Source organism: Eutrema salsugineum, unplaced genomic scaffold (genome assembly GCF_000478725.1).
Source record: "Eutrema salsugineum unplaced genomic scaffold, Eutsalg1_0 scaffold_7, whole genome shotgun sequence".
NCBI lineage: Eukaryota > Viridiplantae > Streptophyta > Magnoliopsida > Brassicales > Brassicaceae > Eutrema > Eutrema salsugineum.
In genome coordinates, this window is record NW_006256486.1 from 1,249,204 (window position 1) to 1,272,970 (window position 23,767).

The window sequence follows — 23,767 nt, forward strand, 5'->3', positions numbered from 1 at the left end:
GACCTTTATAATAGATTTTGTTTTTTTGGTAAAAACCTTTTTTAAAAAAAAAATTTTATTAGAACTATTACATGTTAGGATAAGTAAAAATTATCATCTTTTTCATCAAACTTTGAGAATATTTTATTGGCATTCACCGTGATTGCTCGTATTTTTTACATTAGTGCCTAAGAGATTAAGTCTTCTCTAAACTCTCTTTCTCAATTCTCAATTTTTCAATAAAGGTAGCTAAAAACACAGTTTTGTACCTTTTTTGCAAAAAAAAAAAAGCAGTTTTGTAAAAGGGTCGTTTTCTAAGAAATACATAGAAGCAAATGTTAATATATATATATATATATATATAGATATGGTCAAAACAAACTACTTCATTATTTTATTTTTCTTTTCTCAAGATTATTAGTTTAGATTCATATTACTACTTTCGTTTTAAAATATTGGTCTATTTTAGTTTTTTTACACACAGATAGGTCCATTTTAGATTTTTACACACATATTAAGAAAATAATTTAATTTTCTGTTTTATTCTTCTATAATGTACAATATAATGTGTTGACATTAATTAATAAGTTAAAAGAATAGTGACAAAAATGAAAAAAAAAACATCAAACATTCGCATTCAACAACTTATATTTTAAAACAAAAACTAATTCCCAAAACGACTTATATTTTGATACAGAGGGAATAATATATATGTCTTTTTACTAATGTATTAATCGTCTGTTCCATCAGATATGCATAATGTGACCACTTTGGGTTAGACAATCCAATATAATCCAAAGACATTGCGTTAGTTTGAGTTTGAGATGAAGTTAGAAAAGGTGGTGCAGCAGCAAGTGTTGGACGGCAAAAGTAAAAATACTATATATATAGAACCAACAAAAAAAAATTATGTTTGATACTTTGATCATCATTCACAACAGGGTAGTGGGATTTTACAATGAGGCAAATGGAGAGTTTGAAAGCCTCGTATCTCATGTCAAGTCTCTCGACCTTCAAATATATTATAAGATCAAACCGTCTCAAATTCCAAAAGAGCAATGGGAGCTCTACTGGGTAAAAGCTTCAAGCCCTTTCCTTCTTCTTGGAAGCTTTAGTTCAAATCACCTACCTACCGAGAAGAAGTTTATCAAAAATATCTTGGCCAACCGTGTGAAAGGTGCAAGAAGTAATGACACTTGAAGAACATGGAAAGACATAAAGATTACGCTATAGCCCCAGACCATTACAAAGATTGAAGACCCCTTGAGAAGTTTACTATATACACCTTTTGTTCTCTCTGAGAACTCAAGACTTAAAGAAACGCTATAACGTTAAACGTGATGTCCACAAGAACCGCAAAGCTCCGGTTGACGATCCAAAGGAACAAAACCCCGATCAAAGAGAGCAAAAAAATTCTTCGATTTTGACATTATCTTCAGAGGCCCAAAGAAAACCATATCGGAATGACCATATTAACAGAATTATTGAAAACCGATTAATGAGTAATGGTTATGAATGAAATGATAAGAGTGATTACATATTGTCAAAAGATAAAAGGCAAGCCCTTAAGTATACAACTAAGAATATGCTTCCTCTCGAAAAAACCAGGAAGGAAAAATAAAGGTAAAATAAAAGAGCCCAATATGGAAAGGAAAGGACAATTAACAACAAAAAAAAAAGAAGGAACTTAAAATTTTATAAATACACACACCCTTTGTTGCTGAAAAATTATACACATAAATTCCAAAATTCAATGCATCAATCAATGTAAAAGACACACACAAACACCATTCTTATGTTCTGTCTTCTGTCCGTGTCTCAACTTGGGTTAAGATCACGCGATGTTTGACCTAACCATCTGCAAGCACAAAGAAAATAAATTAAAGAAAAAGAACTCACTTGAAGTTATCATCAATCTGTCTACGAATTCTGGAAAGTCGTAATGCTTATCATCAGCCAAACCTTGAGAATAAGAATCTTCCAAGTGGGCTAACGTTTGTATTGGAAGTAAACTCTTTGCTAGCTTGCTTTCTTTTGTTTTCTGCATCATTGGTCACTGTCTTACCGAACACACGGATCGCCATGTCTTGCAGTTCTTTCACTGACACTTCCTTTGAACTGCATGACAATTTTCGAGTTTCATCAGATCAAAGTATTGACAATAAGATGACTGATAAATGTACGCAACTTCGCGAGTGTGTGTGTGTTTTGGTTGTTTTAGAGTTTCCCGCACCTTCCCAACTGTTCAATCAGTTTGGCGATAAAAGCTTCAGAAGAACCAGGCTTTTCGCGTTCCATGTTCACTAAGGATCTCAAGACTCTATGTCCAACAGATCCTTTGGAGTTGTCACCCCCAAGAGCCTACATCATTTGCAGCTTCTCTCAAAATACGAAACCTTTTTTTTTCTTCTCAAAATTGCAGTCAACCCCTAACCTTAACTTATTGAGAGAAGGAAGATGCCAAATGTTCATAGATAAGAGATAGATAGCATATATGGGAGCTCACCTCTTTTAGGGATGGTAAGAGCAATAGTGATAATGATGCAGACAATGATGCCAATTTGGAGTCATCTTCATCATCACTCACTTGTTGTGATCTTACGAGTGGTTTTTGTGTATCAGAACGATCACGTGAATTTCTGCAAGGTAACATCTTCATGTCAGAAACAACCAGACAAATCTTGTGACCAGCAGAAGCTTAGTATTTTATATATACACACTAACCTCAAGTAATCAGAATTATCTGTTGCTTGTTCCCTCCTTTTGTTAACCTTCCCATTGCCAAGTCTTTCCCTAGCATTCGCTCTTCTGAAACCTGCTTCAAGTGCTATCTTTGCCTGAAAGAAGAATTGAAATAAATTGTATGAATGAATAAGAGCACAAAAGAAAAACTCGTCATTTCCGACAACCTCGAAAAGATAAAGTTTTGAATGACCTCTGCAAGATTTGCTATGCTATCTTCTGAGGCACTGGAACTTCTTTCTTGAAGCCCTAGTCTAGATTTTGGGGTTCGAGGTGATCCAGAATCATCATTCTGCCCACGGACAACAACAGTTCCACTTGTAGAAGCATCATCAAAAGACGTATACCTGCTGGTAGACTACACAGAGCTGGGATCAGACATACAAGTGGTTGGAAAAGCAAAACAGGACCAAGGCAGAGGACAGGGACTTGCTTTATGATAAAAATAAAATAAAAGAAAGATAGAAGGAATTTCCAATATACCCCAGAGCTTTGATCACGAAACATTGAAGATGACTGAGAGCTTCTCGGAGATCTTATGACAACAGTTCCGGAACCACTTAGTGACGAATCATCCTGAAATGAAAATTCAGAATGACAAGGATTAGAAAGTATGATTTACCTTTTCCCTTTTTTATTGCAAATTAATAATCCAGGAGACATAAAATACTCTAAGTGAAAGGAACTTAAACTAAATTCAAGACGGTTAACCATGTAACTTGAAACACAAGAGATCATGATATAAGTTAATGAGAGTTTTTCCGTGCAATGTCTGCTAATAAGAAAGAATGGTGTCAGGTGACTGCATCTACGCACACAAGAGGCAAATGATCTTACTTCTTCTTGAAAGTCATCCTGATAAGAATCTCTTTTAACAAAACCTCCTTCAGAGATTTCGGGGACTGCAGCACCAGAAGTGGAAGACAATTGACTACCACTGGCTCGTGATGTTTTTTGAAAAGTCTGATTAGAACTAACTTCTTGGCGCCTTTCCCTAGCTTGTGGAGGTTTTAAAGCACGAACAGTTCCAGCACCCTGAGAACCCCCAATGCTAAAGTCCCACCCGGCATTTTTGACAGTTTTGACCTGAAAACTGTAGCAACAACTCCTTGACATTTTGATGAACAAGAAAAGAGAGAAGAAATCCCAAAAGTAGACCATTAATCCAACCTAGTTCCAGAAGTTCCGTGGCCTCTCTCATCCCTAGCCACTCTAACAGTCCCAGATGATTCAGCCGGAGATTTTGGACCACTTGTTGGAAACTCTTCGTCCTCTTTTACTTGGTATTTTGGCCGCTCTCTTCAAAAAAAAATAAAAGGACAGCATAAAAATTCATTCTGTTTTGTATTCTCCGTTGGCAAAAAGCAGATAGAAAAAAAGGTAACCAACTGGAAAACCATCTACATATCAAAACTGCATAGTTATTGTCACACAATGAAATAAGCGGAGTCATAAATAGGAACAACAAACCAACACTGTTGACTAGAACAAGCATCACACCTTATTCTCTCAAGAAGTTTCGGGCTTTTCCTTGCGTTCTTTATAAATCTATGTTTGAGAAGTTCTTTGGCACTTGGTCTCTGAAAGTATAAGGAAGAGTTGTATGAGAGATCTTGGCATGCCACTACTGCCAATAATGATCAGAGACTGCACTACAAGTACCTCGGCAGGAGCCTTTTTCAAGCAAAATGAAACAAATTCCTTCAAAGGACGTGAAAAATGCTCATCTAACTGCGGAGGAAATACAAAAATGTTATATATCTAGCTCGTGAAAGGGAATTTCGCAATCAAGACATATGGACTACTAGGTTTCCTCTAGAAAATGAATTCCAATCATCTAACAAGCCTTTCTCGTGCCAAAAATAAAATTGTAGAAATATGAAACCTGAGGAGGGCTTTCCCGGGGAATGATAAAAAGCACTCTCATAGGATGAAGGTCAGCAAGGGGAGGTTCTCCTTTTGCCATCTCGATCATTGTTATTCCAAGGGACCATATATCTGCCTGGAAAAGATTAACCAACCCAAAAAGAGAACAGACAAAAGATAAGAAAGGCTACAAAACAAGTAAAGCGAGGACATACATAGAAGATTGGGAAAGCTAGAAGAACTAAAGAAGCTACATGGGTTGGAAGAAGATACCTTCTCATTATATCCTTCTGAATTCTGAATCACTTCTGGTGCCATCCAAAATGGTGTTCCTACAAATGTCTGTCAATTATATATTATTATCAAATGCAGCACAAATAGTTGTATAATAACGCTAAACTATAACCGGGAAGAGCTACACATAATAATGGTTTCGCTATCTTTCAGCTTTCATAGGACCACTTCTGAGATTAAATTTTTCAACATGTTTAAGTATTGAAATGATTACGCTATGGAAAAGCATGCACAAAATTCTGTGACGTTGTCTAACTGAAAGTGCACAAAGCCAAAGCTATAAGGGTAGAAAAGTTAATGGGCCCATTTACGAGAATTCTAATTCCTTGAACAGTAAGCATAACAAATGATGACACAAGAAACACGATAGAGAATCAGGAGGTTTATTAGCATAATAAGATAAGTACCTTTCTCCTTGATATTGTCCGGGTTAATTGTGCAGACACACCAAAATCCGCGACCTGATATGAGTGAAAGATGTTGGAGATTAATGTACAACTAAACCACTGGGGCATGAAAGAAATTTAAGAATTGATCAAGTAAGTTAAAGAAGTAAAGAATACTTTAACATCACCGTTCTCGGTCAACAAAATATTAGCGGCTGCAAAAATAGGAAGGAAAAAAATTGTCATGCACAGTAAGATCAAGAAAAGTCATAAGATCTTAAAATATATTAGCAGAGAAAACCTTTGATATCTCTGTGGATCTTTCCCTCAGTGTGAAGATATTCGACAGCATGAAGTAGATCGCGCGTAATACAAGCAATTGAAATTTCATCCAATGGATGACCTGGTTGAAGCTACACTCGCAATATTTTTCATGAGATTATAATTTGCACCAATGAGAATTAAGGTATAGAATAAGAAATCCACATAGATGTAAGCATCACCACACAAACAATTCTATTTCTCAACTCAGAAAAGAAGTGAAATAACATACAAGGTCAGCAACTGAACCACCAGCCATAAACTCCATGATGATCCATAACTTGGTCTGATGAAGGTAAGAACCATAGTATTCGGTAATATATGGACAACGGCATTGTGACAATACTGAAATTTCCTGAGGTTAACAACAAAATGTGAACACGACAATCTTGCATTGCAAATACTAACCAAAAAATTAAGGTCAATCCAAGAGATACCTTCTGTATATCTTCAATCTCGTCTTCTCTGTCAGATATGAAGTAAAAGGGCTAGTTAAAATAGGGAACTGAGCATTGTGATATTATTGAGACAAATATACTACAGCTAAAAACTAGAGCTACTTTACAGAGAAAATCAAATATAGAGTAATAATCGCAAAAAAGAGCATATACAAGATTGTGAATACCAATGTTCAACTTTGTTGTAGAGTAAAAAGAATAATATCCATAAGCGTAAGTGAGGAGTACATATTTGATAACAAGAAAAACATATAAAAAAAGGTAAATACTTACGATTCCTCCAGATCAATAACTTTAATGGCAACTTCTTTGTTAAGGTCCGTATCAAACCTGATAAGCAAAGGCAACAGCTCAGTATAATACCACTCAGATTCCTACATCAAGGCTGGAATGAAATAATATTTACAAATCACCCAACTCTCAGTTTCTTTCTAGCAAGAATGTCAGCATTTATATGTATGTTCAATTTGGTAAGCACCAATACATTTACTAAAGATTTACGACTCTTACACATGTAGTGTGTTCTGTGGCACTCACTACACACAAAATCTTAAGAAGTCAGATACTTACGCTTTGTAGACATCACCGAACGATCCTCTTCCGATTAACTCAAACTGGCTAAATCTGGTTCCAGCTGCCTCTTGTAAACCAGCAACATCATCCATTTTCACAACAATAATTTCAAAAAATAATCACCTTCTTCCCCTCTGCAAATACTCGATTGCGTCAATAAAATTGCCGATTGCATCAGAAATCTCACTTGAAAGTAAATTCCACAAACTGGGTCAACTCTTCAACTAAAAAACAAGAACTTCTGGAAGAAGAACACAAAGTGAGATCTATAACTAAAATCTGATTATCGAAATGCATAGAGCATGTACTCGATGCAAGCAGATAAACGAAGAAGATCGTCACATATCGGAGACTTTCACAAAAAAAAATCGAAATCCACCCATTAGGTGTGTAATGAAGAAGTGATAGCTGACCGAGAAAATTTTCAACTTGCCGAGAAAAATTATCCACTATAAGATAGCAAATAGCAAAACACACGCAATTTGAAACGCCCTTATCCAAATTTTGTCCCATTCGATCAATCACGAAAAAAAGTCCAGATTTTTATTCGAGTTCGATGTCAAAATCAGAGAAATTCCAGGATCGCATTCAGATTACCTGATAGTTCGACGAAGAAGAAGACGCGCGAATATTTACAGATCCTCTCTTTTTTTACCCTCTTCAGTCTTCGTTTTCTAATTACCTTCCCAAGAAAACTCTATCTCCAATGCTCTTTCTCGAGCACCAAGAGATCGAGAAGAAGAACTGCTCGTTTATGAAGTTTCATCGATTTGATTATTCAATTCTCATTTTACTTCTACTCCTCCTTTTTTTTTAATTACCTTACAAAAAATAATGGGGAGAAAAACCTTAACTATCCAATCCAACTAAAGATAAACGACCCGACCCAAGTTATCGCAGCGTTTTGGTTTAAAGTAGACCCAATCTTAACGAGGCATTAGATAAGCCCATAAGCTTGTTTAACTAGGCATAACATAGGCCCATTAACTAGTTTAACGAGGCATAAGGTAGGCCCATAACTCGTCTCCTCTCTTTTCTTGGGTTAAGTCTCCTCGAGTGATTTTACAGTTTTACACTCTAAAGCACTTTGGACACTTTTTTAATCACATGTGAAGTATTTTTCCTAAGTTTCTACCTTCACTTGTCTCACAATTCACAAGTAACAAAGCTTTACTTTCTTGATCTTGTGCTGACTCTCCTCTTCAATGGGTTTCCAAGTTGGGGTGGTGTGGCCTAGCCTGAAAGGAGTAATTACTACGACACATAATTTTTTACATATAACTTCAGAAATTCAGGAAAATAGAATGCATATACATGATTACATATATCAAAATAAAGAAAACCTTGAATAATTGATATCAAGTCAACTATTTTACAACGTATATTTTTTATGAAATACAAAAGTCCATATCAAAACGTTGAACACATATAAACCAACTGGCTACTATTTTGGGATATCAATTCAAATCTCACATCATAAATTTCGATAAAAAATAGTCTAAAGTATTGTAAAGTGTAATTTTAACTAGTATGATGTGTTCAAAAACAAATCTGTATTTCTTAGCACTAAAATGAACAACATACTCGAGCCATTGCATTACCTGAATTTAACCATCTTATCGTCCCAAAACAACAACCATCTCATCCGCTTTTTAACAACGAGATGAATCATCCACAATTCCCGCTCCCAAAATTGTCTACTTTCCATCCTTATATGCCGGTATCACGTCATCCAAACAAAACAAAGAGAAAGAGACAGTGACATGAACTGGCCCAATGGGTGTCTTTCTTCAATGCGTTGACTGATAATGTCAACGACTCTAAGCTGCTATTTGATATGGAAGGTTTGGGTGACAAAGTATCGGTCCATCAAAGCCATATAACTAGAGTAGTAGTTAATTCGGAGAACCAAGCGAATCCGAGTGAGTCATTGACCACCGGAACAAGACCTTCATTGACTGAACCTTTTGTAGTTCCGTTTACTTTGTTTTTGCTTGAGTCGTTTCTTTTTCCGATTGGTCCCCTGTGCTAGTTATGTTTGAAGACATCTTTGAATTTTTTGCTGTGTTTTGTAATTTCTTTTATAAAATCAAATATATTAGTTTGAGAAAAAAAATAATTGCAAGTGATATATGACAATATTTTTAATCAAATATATTAGTTTGGGAAAAACAAAATCATTGCAAGTGATATATGACAATATTTTTACTAAAACTAAAAGTTTAACACAAACAATGAAGATATGATCAAATTCGTGAACATGTCCTCATAAATAACCGTATTAAGTGCACCGAATCCTATATTTAACTATCAGCTGGATCAAAATGTGTCCGTATAATATTTTGTAGATTAAATTTTAGATCCTGATATTTATTATATTTAAATTGATCATCCTAATTCACAAATCACAACGTTAGTTATATCGACCAAAATTTTATACTAATAAAAGTTGAAGTTAAATGCTTCTAATAGTGTCCATATAAGATTTAAGAAATCAATTTAATTGGTCTATATCAACATTTTAATTTAAATAAGAAAAATTTACAAATTATAATATTATTGCTGAAAAAAGAAAATTAAGAATGTATCCACATAGGATTTAAAAAATCAATTTTATTGGTCCACATCAACATTGAAAATTAAGGAAAATTTACAAAGTGTAATATTATTGCTGAAAAAGAAAATTAAAAAAGTTTATTGGTCTTATAAAAAAATTTATTGGTCCACCTCAACATTGAAAATTGAAAAATTTCCAAATTCTATTATTGTTTTTAAAATTATTAAAAGTAAAAAAAAATTATATATAAAATTGATATTAACAATAAAAAACTAAAATAAACAATATTAAAATAGGAAATTTTAAATTTAAATTAGATATATACACACATATTTAGAGACTCTTATATGAACATCCAATTTTTTTGTCACATAATTATAATAATTTTTAAGTTTTTTTTTTTCTGTGTGTGCAACCATGTAAAATAAACTAAGACAAAAGATAGAGTAAGGTTTTACTAAAAAATGAGTTATTACAACGTAAAAGAACTAACTTGACTAAACTATATGTTTAACTATTAGTTAAATTACAAACAATATAATGAAAGAAGATATAAATAAAGCCACTACAAGAACAAACTTGACTAAACTATATGTTTAATTATTAGCTAAATTATAAAGAATATAATGAAAAAGATATAAACAAAGACACTATAAGCCGCTTTAATATTGAAAAAGATATCATAAAATCTCCAAAGCTTGGCCACCAAATTTGAAAACAATGATAAATTTCAGCAATCCGAGAAACATATCAAGTGATTGATACTCGACAATTTTGAAAAACCAAACACTGAAAATAGAGAAAAAAACATAGCAAAGGAGACTGAGGTATCTGAGGAAATTTTTTGAAATAACATAGCATCTGAATGAGTTTTAACAACCCAATATGAACCACAAAAGTAACAATTAGCTGACCAAGCAGCATCTGAATACATTCGATAAGACTCATAATAAAGAGGAGAGGCTAAAATCACTTGCCGCAACGAGTCTCGTGTGAGATTTTTTAGTTTTGATTTCTAAATCTATTATCAATAAAAGTTATAGCTATATGCCTTTAAGAATGTCCATATATGATTTAAAAGTTTAATTATCTTGGTCCATATCAATATTTAAAATTAAGAATATTTCTAAATTTTAAAATTATATTGTTAACAAACAAATATATTTAAAGAAAAATAAAAGTTAAAGCTATATGCCTCTAAGGACATCCATCTAAAATATAAAAGGTCAATCTTATTATTTCACATCAATAACTAAAATTAAAAGTTTCTCTAAATTATAAAATTACATTGTTAATACAAAATAATATAGGAAAATTTGTTAACTAAAATTATTCTATTATTAATGATAGTTAAAGCTATATTATTTTCAAAGCATCCACATCAGTATTTAAATTTTTATTTTTATTCGTATATATCAAAATTATAAACTAAAAAAAAAGTTTCATAATTCTAATATTATGATTAAAAATATATTAAAAAATAAAAAAATCTCTATTAACCAAGAAAAAAATCAACATGATATTAAAAGCTCCATTATCACTGTTTAAATCACAAATTTAATTTATTATCTATAAAAAAATATAACTATTATACAAGTTTAAGTTACTTGATTTTAAAACTTTTCATGTAGAATTTTAAATAACTAATATTTATGATTTATATTCATCTTTTTTTAACATATGCAAAACATATCATCGAAATATGTAATATATTATGCGAAAATATGTAATATTTTTTTTCTCATGTAATATATTATGCAAAAATGATCAAAAAATTTACATTTTATATATTCAATTTGGAATTCAATAGATTAATGTAGAAGTTCTTAGTTTTGAGTTGTTCAATTTGTTATTTCATTTTTTATAAACTTGTATATATTAAATTGTACTGATTTTATCTACTTAATTACAATTAGAAGTGAGAATGACTATGATGAAACTGAATATAATCATACATAAATTATTAAAATAAATAAATATGATAGACTCATTGAAAAAACAGATTTATAACAAGAATAAAAATGAAGAAGATGAAAAGAAAATTTCATTCTTATTAGAAGAGATGACATTTAATCATTTAAATACACTACTAATTGATAAAAATATATTTATTCACAAATTTTGTGTGATTTTATTCATTTCATATTCAACTATTGTTTTAGTTTCAAATTTAAAGTTGTTATTAATCTCAAAGCAAATATTTTAATTATTAGTTTGTTTTTTAAATTAATTTATCAAAATAAAAATTTCTATTTGTTAAACAAACTAATGAAAAAAGATTAACTTATAAGTAAAAATGATGGAAAAAATTATTTTTTTGATTTAAATAAGTGAATGTATAATATTTTATTATCATGTTAATACTATGTTTAAAAAGTAACATTTGATTAAGTTGTAAAAATTTTAGTTGGTTTTGGTATATTAAGTGTTTGACTAAATAATATATTTTTGAAATATGATATCATGTATATAGATTCAAAACAAAACCGTTAAAATATCACAATGTACATAAAAATTATTAGATCAACATTATAATATTTTAATATATTATTAAAATACTAATATATAAAATTTATATATTAATAAATATAATTAATTGCATATTATTTTTATCAACAAAATACCCACGCGTAGCGCGGATACAAAATCTAGTCACTCTAAAGGTTAAAGGAACTCGAGCTTTTTTTTGTTGTGTTATAAAACATCTTTTTATTTTCAAATTGTAAGTTCAAATTGTACTTAGGTTTAGGAATATTAGTGTATATATTTTCTTTCTCACAAATACACTTTTATTAAGAAGAAAAAAAAACAAGAGATTACTAATAAAAAAATGGTAAAAAATTTACATAAAAAAACTGTTTATCGACATTTAATTATCTTCTTTTTCACATCAGCAGCATCATCATTCACAACTCTCTGAGGCTCCATTGCATGACACTCTCTGCAAGCCAACACCACCGCTTTTAAAATCATCTTCCACCACTTCATTAACTTACTTCCCTTACTCTCCTCTGCCTTCTTCTTCTTCCTCCTCCTCGCCGTCTTCTTCTTCCGTCCACTGACCTTAATCCCAGCTGCTCCGTTACTTTTCACCGACCATTCTCTTTTAAACACCGGAGTTATATGCTGCCACCGCCTAGAATACGACCCGTAAAGCTGCGCCGTCACGATCTCCGTGGCTTTCTTCCTTTTGCATTGCGTCGGAAAATACAAAATCTTATTCGCCGCCCTTGTAGTGTTTACCGTTTTACCATTGTTAGTCAGTGGTTTCTTCTTTAAATCCAATATTGACGATGGCTTGTGATGATATGCTTTGCTACTACGGCATATTCCTGACCTAAGACCCATAATCTCTTTGGACCGAGGACCAAAACAAGTTAAATTAGTCTTCTCCTGATCGGTACTCGGTTTCTTGATCTTGAGGACACTACAAGTGCTTGTTCTTGGAGTGTAAGATGTCGGGCTGCTGCTATCACTACTCCGGCTGCTCGTACTGTTGCTCCGGAAAGTGTTTTCGCTGGTCGTACGAGATACCGAACGTGTGGTCGGAAATGTGTGTGGTAATAGACGGCCGTTGAGGAAAAGGTGATCGGCGGGAGAATTTTCCGAGTGTGTTGGGGAAAAAGGAGTCAATGATCCAAATTCGAAGTCTGAGATAATTGATGACGGCGTCTCCGGCATGGTATCACCGGAGTTTAGGGTTTTTTTCCGGTCATCCTCCATGGTACTTTTGTGTGAAGGTGTTTTACAGTTAGTTGTGTTCCCTTTATATTATAGGGATCGGAGTTTGAAGTGGGACACGTGGTGAAATGGGTACGGCAGTCAAAAGACTTGGCCAGCTCAGTGTTTGACTACTTGTGGGGGCAATAGAAGAATGAGAGATCCAAGTGAAGTAATGGTTATGGTGTTTGTGTCATGATTTTGTCTCTAAAAGTTTTTTGGATCCCTAAACGATCCCACATGTTGCTCTATTTCAGAATTTTAATCACGAGGTATTATCTATGCTATCATAGTTTCTTATATATTGTTAACTTATTGTTTAAATTTGTTGTTTGATGATTTTTTTTTTCTTTCAGAAAAGTAAAGGCCAGAGGCACTTACTCCTTGAACTTTGAAGGTTCTCATAAGAGGGAGTAAACGAAAAATACTCTAAAGTTTTCAGCAGAAAGCAACAGTAGCTTTATCCAAATTTATAAAAAAAAATATATATTTAAAAGACAACCAAAAGAAGAAGATAATTTTTTTTTATTAATAATCTAACTGGTATCATATGCAAATGGAATCTATAGGGCATATATTAAGATTTAGACCTATGTGGATATAGATTCAGACATACTCCATTAGTTAATGAAATAGTTAGAATATGAATTTTTGCCAAATATGTATTTACATGAAAAATTACATTACATACTATATAAATTTATGCAATTAAGTAAAACGGATTGCAAATTTCAGTAATTGACTAACAACTAGCATGATGATAGATTCATAATCAATATACAAAATTAAAAGATTCTGAAACCCATGCTATTTACCATAGCTAGAGTACTAGAACCAGTGTTTAATATTTTACCATAAATTACAAAACTAAGAACTTTTGATTAATCCATACCTCAAGAGTACATATATGTTCGATTCATATACAAACTTTGGTGATGTGTCATCCATGTTATAATCGGTTAGTTGTCAATAATGCATTTATTTAACCAAATTTGGTTAGTTGGTGTATTTTGTTTTGTTTTTAACCTAGTAAAATTAATAGTTTAACTATAGATCGGATTGAGTGCATACATGAGTTATATATTTTGTATTCAAAGTGGCAATGTTTGTTCCAGCCAATAACTAATTTGATGCAAGGAAGCAAATGAATTAAGGAACAAAAAGAAAAAATATACTCAAGAAAAATTGTAGACAAAGATCTCACAATGTGGCTTGTTGTCTCCCATTCGGGTCTTTATTAAGGACACATCGTTGGCCCATTCCATAGGGACCACAAATTATCATTAAGAAATCCATGCTTGAGTAAATATCTTTTACTTTGGACTCTTCGATTTTGCTTAACGTTTAATAAACATCAGACGTATTATTATGATTCGATAACTGGGAGAAGAGAACGTTTGCGTACTCTTCAAGTAACGACTCCATCAAGCACTATATTGACTAACTGAGAGAAAAAAACAAGTTTTTGAATCATTTTGATCACCATAGTTTTGGGCTCTTATCGGCCCATTTACGATATTTTCGTCTGTCTTTCTTTCTCTAACGCTCAAGGAGAGTGAGCTAATCTTCTAGTAATCATATATATATAGAAAGTGGTTGGACTTCGGAAGAAATTCCTTCTATCATAAATATAACGAATTACTGATAATGGTCGCTGCTTATTCAAATCTTGTAGTTTTTATCTCGATTATAAGGGCATAAATGAATGCTAAATCTGCAGCAGCATCAAAAGTATCTCTCAGAGAGCTAAATCATTCGTGACCGTGGTGGTGGTGGCTTTCGGTTAGTCTCCTGTGCTCTTGGATAAGTCACACTCCTTACTCGAATCTGTATTAAAAACCTTTTACCAATTAGCATTACGTACACAATGAGTAACAAGGGGCTCTAAAAGAGTAACACACATCATTAGCCATATCTTCCAAAACACTCTAGACATTTTGATGAATAACTCAGGGTTAAGCGAAAGTCTTAGCATTTTGAGGAATACATAGAGAGTAGAGACTGGTAGTTATTATTTTTCTCTATACCAGTTGTCATTACCGTGACTCAGCTGATATTTTTTTTACATTGTTTATAGATTTAAAGGAGGATTTTTAGATGACAGAAGAGAGAGAGCAGACAGCTTCTCTATCTAATCTGTGGTCGCTTGAATGAAGAGTTTGACATAGGAAGTGTAGTCATGATCTCTACCCTTGATCTTTCTTGATTCTGGATCATCTGACCCGTGATTCCTCTTCGACCACCCGACCCTTCTCCAAAACTCTCACCTGAGCTCTTCCTTCGCCTCTCATTGTGTCCAGCCAAGCGCCTCCGGCAACTTCTTTTGGCTTCATCAAACTCTAGGAGCTCATGAAACCTGTTTCAAACCATTCAAAAACTCCAACAAGTGCACCTTGCTAAATGCTAATATAAACTATGCAAAAGTGCGTTCAAGGGTAACGTTTGTACCGTACCTGCTGCATTGTTGACAAAAGCGTTGGCTTATTCCTGCGAGAAAGACAGATGATGCCTTTGCATGAACTTCACACACTTTGTGCCTCCGGTGATACTGCTTCGCCTCTTTCAAATCAGCGGTGCATCTATCCACCTGGCACAAACGCGATGTGCCACGATCGCTGATGCCACTAGACCCTCTAACTCTATCCATCACTCCTTTTCTCTTCTCTTCCTCCCTTCCACCTTCCTCATTTTCATCCATGTCATTCTCCATTTCTTCTTCCACAAGGTAAGACACACTAGCCTTGTTTTTCAAGTAGCCTTGTCCTTGTGTTCTTCTGCCTTCCATTTTTGAGAGAGGGAAAGCTTTTAAGTTGTAGTCTTGAGCATATGATTCTTGGAGGAAGGAGCCTCTGGTAGGTTTAGCAATGTTGAGGAATGGGACTTGGTGATATTGTTGAAGGAATTGAAGCCTTTTGAAGTGTTTAAATGGTGAAGAAAAGTCGGGATATGGACCACTGTGTTCTTGTATGCTTCTCTGGTGGAATAAGTGCATGATTTACGTTGATGTGCTAGCTCAGAAATTTTTTTTTAAAAAAGTGGAAAAGAAAGAAAAATAGATTTAGATTGGCAATAAAAACTTTAAGATGTTCTGAACATTACCATTTGTTTGTCTTGTTTTAGATTGAAGAGATATTTGATAGAAGTATGACAACTAAAGATCACTTTTTTCAGTATAATGTTTGAAATTCCAATCTGAATTTTTGTACAAATTAAGATTTTGTTTTTCTTGAAGATATTATTGATTTCCTTATAGAGGAAGTCTTAATTGGCCTGCCACTGTATGTAATAGTACATAAGGTCCATAGTATACACATGGGCTTAACTCATATGACAATACTTTTGTTCTTTAGGAACAAAACAAAAGTCCTTCTAATAGATTGATGCGACTCTGAATTCCTTTGCTTGCAACCTTAAGTCTTCTTTTGCAGACTCATTTACTCTATAAACGTAGGATTTTGATCCCTAGTTTGTTTTAAGATCGATCGTGTTCTAGATTTGGGGTATTTGATGTTCTAAGCATGGATATTATGTGTCTGGACCAGAACAAACGAAACGAATAAGAGTAGATGCTTATATACGATCAAACCCTTTTGATTTCTTTCTTGTGCTAGCATTTATCACCATTGGTTATATAAATATTCTTTGTAGAAGTGGGGAATTAGAATTACAGATTGAAAGATGGAGAAATAGACCAATGAGATTACTTTAATTTAAGTGACGTAAACAGACATCATTTGGAACCAATTTTCTGACAGATTTGGTTTGAGTTTTAAGGTAATTCTTTTAGCTGTATTCACCAAAAAAGTAATAATGTCTCTCGATGACCAAACAAAAAAGAAGAAGTAATAATGTCTCTCACAATTTATTGAGTCTCTCTTGTTTTTTTTTTCCAGTGTGTTGTGTGGAGAAGCCACAACTGACAAATTGCATCATAAGTTCATAACTCTAAGTCTCTGACTGGAGTCACTGAATCAAATGAAAGTAACTTTGACTCTTTGAGTTAAACAGCTAAAGAAGTGGCAGCAGCAAGATAGCTCTTTTACTTAGTGGTTTACCTAAAACTGTGTGATTTTCCTTCAATTTTTACATTTATTGTCATTATTTTTTTCCCTATTTTTACTAAAACTGGAATACTAGAATTTAGTGGGTAGTGAAAGATACAGAACGCAAAGGTTTCACATGCAACATTTTTACACACTCTCTCTGACACAACGTACTTTTGGCTTTGCAAAAGTTGCATTTGTTTATTTTTTTTTGTTTCTTTTTTTGTTTTACAGAACTGAATAAACTTGTCCCTACGACTACGAGTCAGGTAATCAGTTTCCGGTTTGGTTTGGTCTGGGAAGATTGTTGGGTTAGAATTAAAATTGATTTTGTTTGATTTTTAAATCAGAACTAGACCTAAAGAGTAAATACAACAACAAAAAAATATTCATTGGTCATTTTTATTGAAATAAAAAATATCTCAATTTGGTTTTTGGATTCGGTTGGATTGGTTCGGTTTAGAGACATAGACAGCTGTTTGGTTCGTTTTTGGTTTGGCGAAATTTTGGTTTACAAGTGGACTCTGATTGTCCATGTGTCACATCTCCGCTAGATGTGTCATAAGTAACTTATATAACCAACGGATAAAAATGATTTTCATAAAGCTTTATTTGAGTCTTCGGTAGAGAAAAGTGATTAATCACTTGAAATCTTCTCAAGTAAAAAGTTGGCGTTTAAGTTTTAGGCTCTAACCCAAAATAAAAAAATTCTAAATTGTGACCCCGGAAATAAAAAGATTGTCTACAACATACATAATAACCACGAAGAGAAGAATATATGACAGATTAATTCTTATCTCGGTATATCTGAGTCATAAGAGTCCATTGGTTGATACTAGTTTGTTCGCATTAAAACTTTTAAATTGTTCGATCCTTTTATTCATATTCTGCATTACTTCCTTCGTTCCTCCGCGTCGCTCTTTTTTACATTAGCAAACAAAACGGACGTAACTATCCGTAGGACCGTAGCCACATTCCAATAACGAAAGATGCCTTTGGTTTTAAGAATCCAAAATATTACTTGTCGATATCAGTGACCGAATTATATCGAAAATTATCATGACACGTATCAAAATTTGTCTGGATTTACCAAACAAAAATATATATGTATATTTTATTATCTAAGTGATCTAACTTCTTAAAATGAGTTACCGAAGTAATCTTATTTTTTAGGGTTTAGTAGTATAATATGTAACTAATTAATCTTCAACAATATTAGAGCATCTTTATCTGTATGCTTGTGAAAACAAAGTTTTGTAAATTAGTACCAACTTGAATCGATTCGTGTTGAGTGCAAAAAGCTATATGTTATTTACTTTTTCTTCCTTTCTTTCGATCCCATGAGGAACAAGATTTGTCTCTTCGTTTATGGGAATTTCAACGGAACCAATCTTTCTTCAAATCTTCTCCATAGATTCTCTGTTTCAACTATGCGATCCAGCTAAGCTGTTTCTCACAAAGCCATATCCATTTTCTTTCTCATTTCTTACGTCATAATTATTTCTACACTTTTGACAAAAAAGGGTAAACTGAAACAACAACAAAAAAACTCCAAAGCTTGATTTTGCATTTAATTCTTGCATTTGATTCTTGTTTATTGCTAGTTGGTTCCTGTGTGTTTGTTTACTACATACAGTCAGATATCTCATAGACGATTATATATTGCAGGCAAAACCCTAATTTTATTACAGAATCTTCCAATTTTCGTTAATTAAAGATGTTCCCTAGCTAACCCATTTTTAATTGTTAGTTACATTTTTCATTAGTCATCATTATAATGGACAGTACTTCAAATAAGAAAGACCTTTTTGTCCCGTCTCAAGAAGAGGATTGAAAAAAAAAAGGAAAAAGCAAATCATTAAAGCTCTACTGATTCTTGAAATTAGGCATAAAACAACATATAAATCACCTGTTACAGAGAAGAGAACATCATAGAGACAATGATCATTCATTTTGGTTATAGAGAACGAGCCACGGTTTTGAACTCTGTCAAGCAAGATTGAAGAATCTTCTGGCGTTTCTGAAGCTGTTGGCGTTCGTGTTGCAGCACATCAATGGCTCCAGGTGCAACAAACATGTCCATAAACTTATCATCATTTACTGCAAACAGATCCAATCCAAGTGCAACCACTAGTCTGTCTCGGCTGAGCAAAAACAAACAAACAAACAAACAAACAAAACGGAAATTCAAATCAAAATGATTTCTTCTTCTACAAGGAAACTATAACATTCATCAAAAAAAGACTTACCAAGGTGTTAGAAACCCAGAGTTTAAAGTCGATGTTACGCTTCTTTCCACAAGAACTTCGCGTATTCTAGCAAAATGTTGCGCAGCTGATGAACATATCTCAGAGTAAGCAGAGCTCGACTTCGATCCGTTACCAAACATAAGCGCACCACCATTCTGAATCCTAAGTGGCTCCATGTTCCTGTTTCCCACCATTCTCGCCATTCTTTTTCTGGCTCCACCACCATCAGGACCATTCCCAATTTCTTTCTTTACCAAACCATACACTATCTCGCATGGCTGGTCCGGTGATGGAGTCTCAGGGACTGTTATGTGGCTTTCTCCTCCTTTTCCTGGTGTTGTCTCTTGGCCATTACTCTTCTCAGGAGGAATATTTTCTTGATCTTTCATTGGCTCATCATCACGCCCGGTATCAGATAGCTCGAAGCAAAACGAACCACCGCCTGAGGCTTGGTTCGGTTTGTAATACGAGCCAAACGCTCCTCCTTGGTGGTAGTCATTCTCATAGCACGCCATGGAATATGGGCTGGTCACTGAATCAAGATGGTGTCTTACTAACTGCTTACACTGTTTCGCAAGATTCTTCACAAAGCGACTGTAACAATTCCGTAGAGCAGCATGGAAACCAACGTACCCATCCATATTTTCAGTTTTCTTCTCATCTGCAAAGACCATGTGTTAATAAGATGCAGGGGAACTAGGATAATTTAAAAAGATACAAGGATTATTAGAAAGATTCTTACACTCTGAGTTTTGGTTTAGGTTTCTTTCCAAAGCAATTTCAAAGAGACTTCCTAATACAAAGGCAAGCCTGTCGCAGGCTGTATCAAGAAGGGGAGCGAGCCATGACCGTGCAGCGGTTCGAGCAATTTCTGCAGAAGCTTCTGTTACTCCTCTACCACCTCCACGCCCAGCATGAGCAAGCAGAATGTTTGCTACCTGAACAATTTATACTACCTGTTCAACTTTATATTTCTCGGAGAAGTATATCTAAGTTGTTTAGGGTTTACTGAGAATAAAGTGAAGTATACCTTCTCTCTTGACACTGGAGGGCACTCGATTGAGTAGGCTGCACAACGGAATTCATGAATTACTCTTTCAAAAGCCGCTCCTCCATAGAGTTTAAGAACAGCATTGGGCGGCTTAATATCCACACTTACGCCTGGCCAGCTTCCAATGCCACTCTCGCCACGTTCTTCTTCAGTTGTTTTCCCCCATTGCTCAGGTGCTGGATTAGCAGCTCCATCAATCAAAGCTCCCTTGAGAAATAAAACCAAAAAAAATGTCATTTTTCAGCTTATTTCCAAAGAATTAGAAGGTTGTTGTAGTTTTGAAGTATGATCCACTGTAAGCCTTGAAAACGGTGCAACAGAAGCTGATATTTACAAATTACTTACCACATGATTGCTAATAGAAGCAGTGTATAGCATAGCTGCTTTTCTGAGGTGAGCAACATCAGAAGTAGCTTGAATTTTCATATCCATTCTCAGCATATCGTCGGTTACCTCAGAGCAACGCTGTTCAAGCAAAGCTAGTGTTGCTGGAGCAGCATCCTTGTATCTCTTCTGAAGCTCAGACTCTAAGAAATCTCTTAAAGACCCAAAACCAATATAGGACCTGAATTTTTCTTCATCAAATCCTCCCTTAACTCCTTCCCGTAAATGCCTTATAACTTCCGTGTCCACCTGAGATATTTGTCGGCGAAATTCATCGTTTGATACAGAGCTCCTGTCTTTTGGCAATGCTACGAAATAAGGACGAGTGTTCTCCCCAAGGTATCCACTAGCACTCAGATAACGATCAACTTCACCACGATCACTAAATTCCTGCAAGTGTTGGATAATCAAATTAGAACAGGGAATGCTTATAGCTCAAACAGTGTGAGACTCATCAACTTATGTTCCATAGCTGAATGTTTCTGAAAGTCTAGTACCTTAAGGCGATTATCAAACTTGGAGACAACAACGATTGTTCTCCGAAAGCTTGAATCAATCTCACGAACTGCATCCAACCACAAAGATGAACACCATTCTACACTACTCTGCTGAAGGAACAAGAGAATGCGATGTGGAGGACTCGCCAGTGACTTGACCATCGATAGAATTTCATCAGGCGTGGTTTCAGGCTCTCCTTTCTTGGCCTGCTCACATAAGGATTAGAAACTATCCAATTGAAAAACTTAGATACATATATACAAAAAAACAAAAGGAAGAGAGAGCTACCTTAAGAACAAACCCAGGAGTATCGATGATAGTCAGATTTGGACAATGAGCATATTCAGCTCTCATCACAATTGGCTTTGGCGAGACTGCGGTTTTCGTCTTCCTCAAAAGCGCCTCCGTTCTAGACCTAATTACATCTGCTACTGCTGTAGCCGAAACGATCGTGCTTCCATATTCTTCAGAATCTTCATCCTACCAATCAGACTTACTAAAATTAGTAATCAAATTACCAAATCACCAATTACCAAGAGTTCCTCGAGAATTTTCCACTACATTCTACAGTCTAAGAACACCGAATTAAAGAAAAAAAAAACTAGATCTCTGAAACAAAAAGCAGAAATAACTTGCAATCGAATGGTACAGATCTGTCTGGGTTTTACCTGGAATCGACACCGTGGTTCTAATGCTGATAGATCATGAACCATCTGGAGAATCAGTGGGCGGCGCGTGCCCATTTCTACTTCGCGGACATTGAATCGGAACCCTAGAAGTGCTTCGAGGAGTGAGCTTTTTCCGTCTGATTGACCACCAATGGCTACAATCTCTGGTATCGGAAGTTTCTCTCCGAAAGCAACGGCTGCTGCCTGGAGACGATTGTAGGCCTCAAATCGTGACCTAGACTCCGAATTGACCGGATCCTGGGAGTGAGATTGCATCTTCGATTGGCTCTGTTGGTTTCTCCTGGAAGATGGGGTTTTAGTTGGCGTGGTTAGGTATGTGTTTGAATTCGCCATTGACGAAGGAAGAGAAGCAACGGTAAAAATCGCAGAGTGGAGAGATACTACACGGAGCGTAGGAGAAATTTCGAAATTTGAAATTTGAACTGATGGGTCTAACTTGAACTCTATTAGGCCTACGTTGAAACCCTATGGGGTCTCAATTTGAACTAATGGGCCCTAACTTCAAATTTGAACTAATGGGCCCTAAGTTGAACTTTGAACTGTGCCTAAAAGTGATTAAATTCAAACCAAATTTGGTTTTCAAAGAAAAACATAGATGTATCATGTCCCGAATGTTACGTTCTATTTTTGTTCCATTTAAATAATTATTCGTCTGGGAATTATAATTTTTTCATACCGTATGAAAAAAAAAATAATAATAATGAAAGAGGTTATTCTAATAATTTGTTTGAGAAAAATGTAATAACTATCTATATTTTCCCAAAACTCTTGAAAATACCTAAAATATTAGTCTCGAAGTTGCTTTTTAATTTTTATCCAAATTTTTTTGAGTTTGAATAATTTTAGCTACCTGATTTTTGATTGTAATACTTAAAGTCATCAAACGTGGAGTCGCGCATCTATGAAATTCTTTTTTTTCTTTTTCTGTGAGATTCCTTCTCTGGCTTCGACTAATAACTCAAATCTTCGATTACTAAACCAAAAAGATTAGTGTACAAATATTATTTCACATATAGTTTGTAGCGTTTTTAATAATTTTCTTTGTGTGTTAATCAATAACAAAATGGGTTTCATACTTCATAGCTTATATAGCCTTTGCATGTCATGTAACGGCATAGAGATAGGACTTAGGAGGCAATGACCAGAATATATAATTAATGAACAATACATGATCATTTACATATTTCAGTTTAAGCTGTATGTATGCGAATTATTATTTGATTCCTCCTACGTACTTTTGTTTTGGTCAACGAGTGAACACAATAGGGTTAATGGTCAACGGCCCAAGGTTATGGACCAGACCATAATGGTCCGACTCCGAGTAAAGTAATCAACTTAGACGGTGACGATAATTCGTTCATGACACGTGTAAAGATCGCACGTTACGGTCGCCAGGTTCCGTTGCGCAGTAAGCGTATCCGGTATGTGACTCTTACCGGCTTTAGTGGCTAAAAAGAAGGATCTAGCTAGTTGTGTTGTTCCACCGTCACCACACGTGCGACGTTTGAATAATTTAAACTTTGGTCTAAGAGACACAACTCATGTACATGCACATTGCACTTTAATGATTTCAAAGAGCACTTGTGCTGTTTTTTTCAATCAACATGTGTGTTGTTTTCTTCCTCTCATGATTTTTAATCTTAATTATTAGGTTGGCTCCTTTTTTATATTTGTGTTCTTACACGGAGTCACGAATCTTATTTACACTCGAGATCAAACAGATTTCATATTTACGTATAATATACAATAAAAGGTATTATTATAATGCACAACAGAACAAAGGTAACCTTTTGATCAATATGGCATTTATTGAATGACAAAAAAAAAACTCTCACCGTAAGGAGAGTTATACATAGATGATAGATCGTGTGTATGTACTGGAAACACAAAAGAATTTGATTGGTTATTTTGTCTCTTGACGGTTTATGTTTTTGATTTCTGAAAAGTATCAATCCGC

At 34.3% G+C, this 23,767-nt stretch overlaps 4 protein-coding genes across 5 annotated transcripts; all 4 read right to left on the reverse strand.

Annotated features, from left to right (window-relative positions):
- Positions 1-1,652: 1,652 nt before the first annotated feature.
- On the reverse strand, positions 1,653-7,413 carry LOC18010903 (germinal center kinase 1). The gene is made up of 21 exons (XM_006392759.2): positions 7,217-7,413; positions 6,617-6,753; positions 6,320-6,376; positions 6,026-6,053; positions 5,821-5,943; positions 5,569-5,680; positions 5,445-5,482; positions 5,289-5,342; positions 4,861-4,929; positions 4,607-4,723; positions 4,384-4,452; positions 4,222-4,301; positions 3,892-4,020; positions 3,559-3,814; positions 3,205-3,297; positions 2,915-3,079; positions 2,704-2,816; positions 2,486-2,618; positions 2,213-2,340; positions 1,942-2,097; positions 1,653-1,837 (listed from the first exon to the last, which is right to left on the reverse strand). Exons 2-21 carry the CDS (start codon positions 6,709-6,711, stop codon positions 1,798-1,800), a joined length of 2,055 nt encoding a protein of 684 aa, XP_006392821.2. The 5' UTR covers positions 6,712-6,753; positions 7,217-7,413; the 3' UTR covers positions 1,653-1,797.
- Positions 7,414-12,035: 4,622 nt separating this feature from the next.
- On the reverse strand, positions 12,036-12,899 carry LOC18010904 (probable membrane-associated kinase regulator 1). Its single transcript, XM_006392760.1, has one exon. It carries the CDS (start codon positions 12,897-12,899, stop codon positions 12,036-12,038), a length of 864 nt encoding a protein of 287 aa, XP_006392822.1.
- A 1,612-nt stretch (positions 12,900-14,511) lies between these two features.
- On the reverse strand, positions 14,512-15,785 carry LOC18010922 (squamosa promoter-binding-like protein 4). Of its 2 annotated transcripts, none has more exons than XM_024150402.1 (3): positions 15,350-15,785; positions 15,087-15,252; positions 14,512-14,723 (listed from the first exon to the last, which is right to left on the reverse strand). In XM_024150402.1, exons 1-3 carry the CDS (start codon positions 15,679-15,681, stop codon positions 14,643-14,645), a joined length of 579 nt encoding a protein of 192 aa, XP_024006170.1. In that variant the 5' UTR covers positions 15,682-15,785; the 3' UTR covers positions 14,512-14,642. The 2 variants fall into 2 exon arrangements, 1 of the variants encoding a protein (XP_024006170.1); XR_002897368.1 differs by having other exon boundaries at positions 14,670-14,723; positions 14,937-15,252.
- Positions 15,786-18,773: 2,988 nt separating this feature from the next.
- LOC18010923 (dynamin-related protein 5A) lies at positions 18,774-22,179 on the reverse strand. The gene is made up of 8 exons (XM_006392762.2): positions 21,790-22,179; positions 21,410-21,601; positions 21,121-21,327; positions 20,585-21,013; positions 20,219-20,446; positions 19,931-20,126; positions 19,189-19,849; positions 18,774-19,083 (listed from the first exon to the last, which is right to left on the reverse strand). Exons 1-8 carry the CDS (start codon positions 22,141-22,143, stop codon positions 18,897-18,899), a joined length of 2,454 nt encoding a protein of 817 aa, XP_006392824.1. The 5' UTR covers positions 22,144-22,179; the 3' UTR covers positions 18,774-18,896.
- Between the last annotated feature and the right edge of the window lie 1,588 nt (positions 22,180-23,767).

Excerpts from the sequence above, each read along its gene's own strand:
- LOC18010903 (XM_006392759.2), bottom strand. The coding sequence starts at position 6,711 with ATGGATGATGTTGCTGGTTTACAAGAGGCAGCTGGAACCAGATTTAGC. Across the intron at positions 6,377-6,616 it reads TTCGGTGATGTCTACAAAGC|GTTTGATACGGACCTTAACA; the intron begins GTAAGTATCTGA and ends TTTGCTTATCAG. Across the intron at positions 6,054-6,319 it reads GTTATTGATCTGGAGGAATC|AGAAGACGAGATTGAAGATA; the intron begins GTAAGTATTTAC and ends CATATCTGACAG.
- LOC18010904 (XM_006392760.1), bottom strand. The coding sequence starts at position 12,899 with ATGGAGGATGACCGGAAAAAAACCCTAAACTCCGGTGATACCATGCCG.
- LOC18010922 (XM_024150402.1), bottom strand. The coding sequence starts at position 15,681 with ATGGAAGGCAGAAGAACACAAGGACAAGGCTACTTGAAAAACAAGGCT. Across the intron at positions 15,253-15,349 it reads TTTTGTCAACAATGCAGCAG|GTTTCATGAGCTCCTAGAGT; the intron begins GTACGGTACAAA and ends GGTTTGAAACAG. Across the intron at positions 14,724-15,086 it reads AGAATCAAGAAAGATCAAGG|ATTCGAGTAAGGAGTGTGAC; the intron begins GTAGAGATCATG and ends TTTTTAATACAG.
- LOC18010923 (XM_006392762.2), bottom strand. The coding sequence starts at position 22,143 with ATGGCGAATTCAAACACATACCTAACCACGCCAACTAAAACCCCATCT. Across the intron at positions 21,328-21,409 it reads CTCCTGGGTTTGTTCTTAAG|GCCAAGAAAGGAGAGCCTGA; the intron begins GTAGCTCTCTCT and ends TTATGTGAGCAG. Across the intron at positions 20,127-20,218 it reads CTCCAGTGTCAAGAGAGAAG|GTAGCAAACATTCTGCTTGC; the intron begins GTATACTTCACT and ends TAAATTGTTCAG.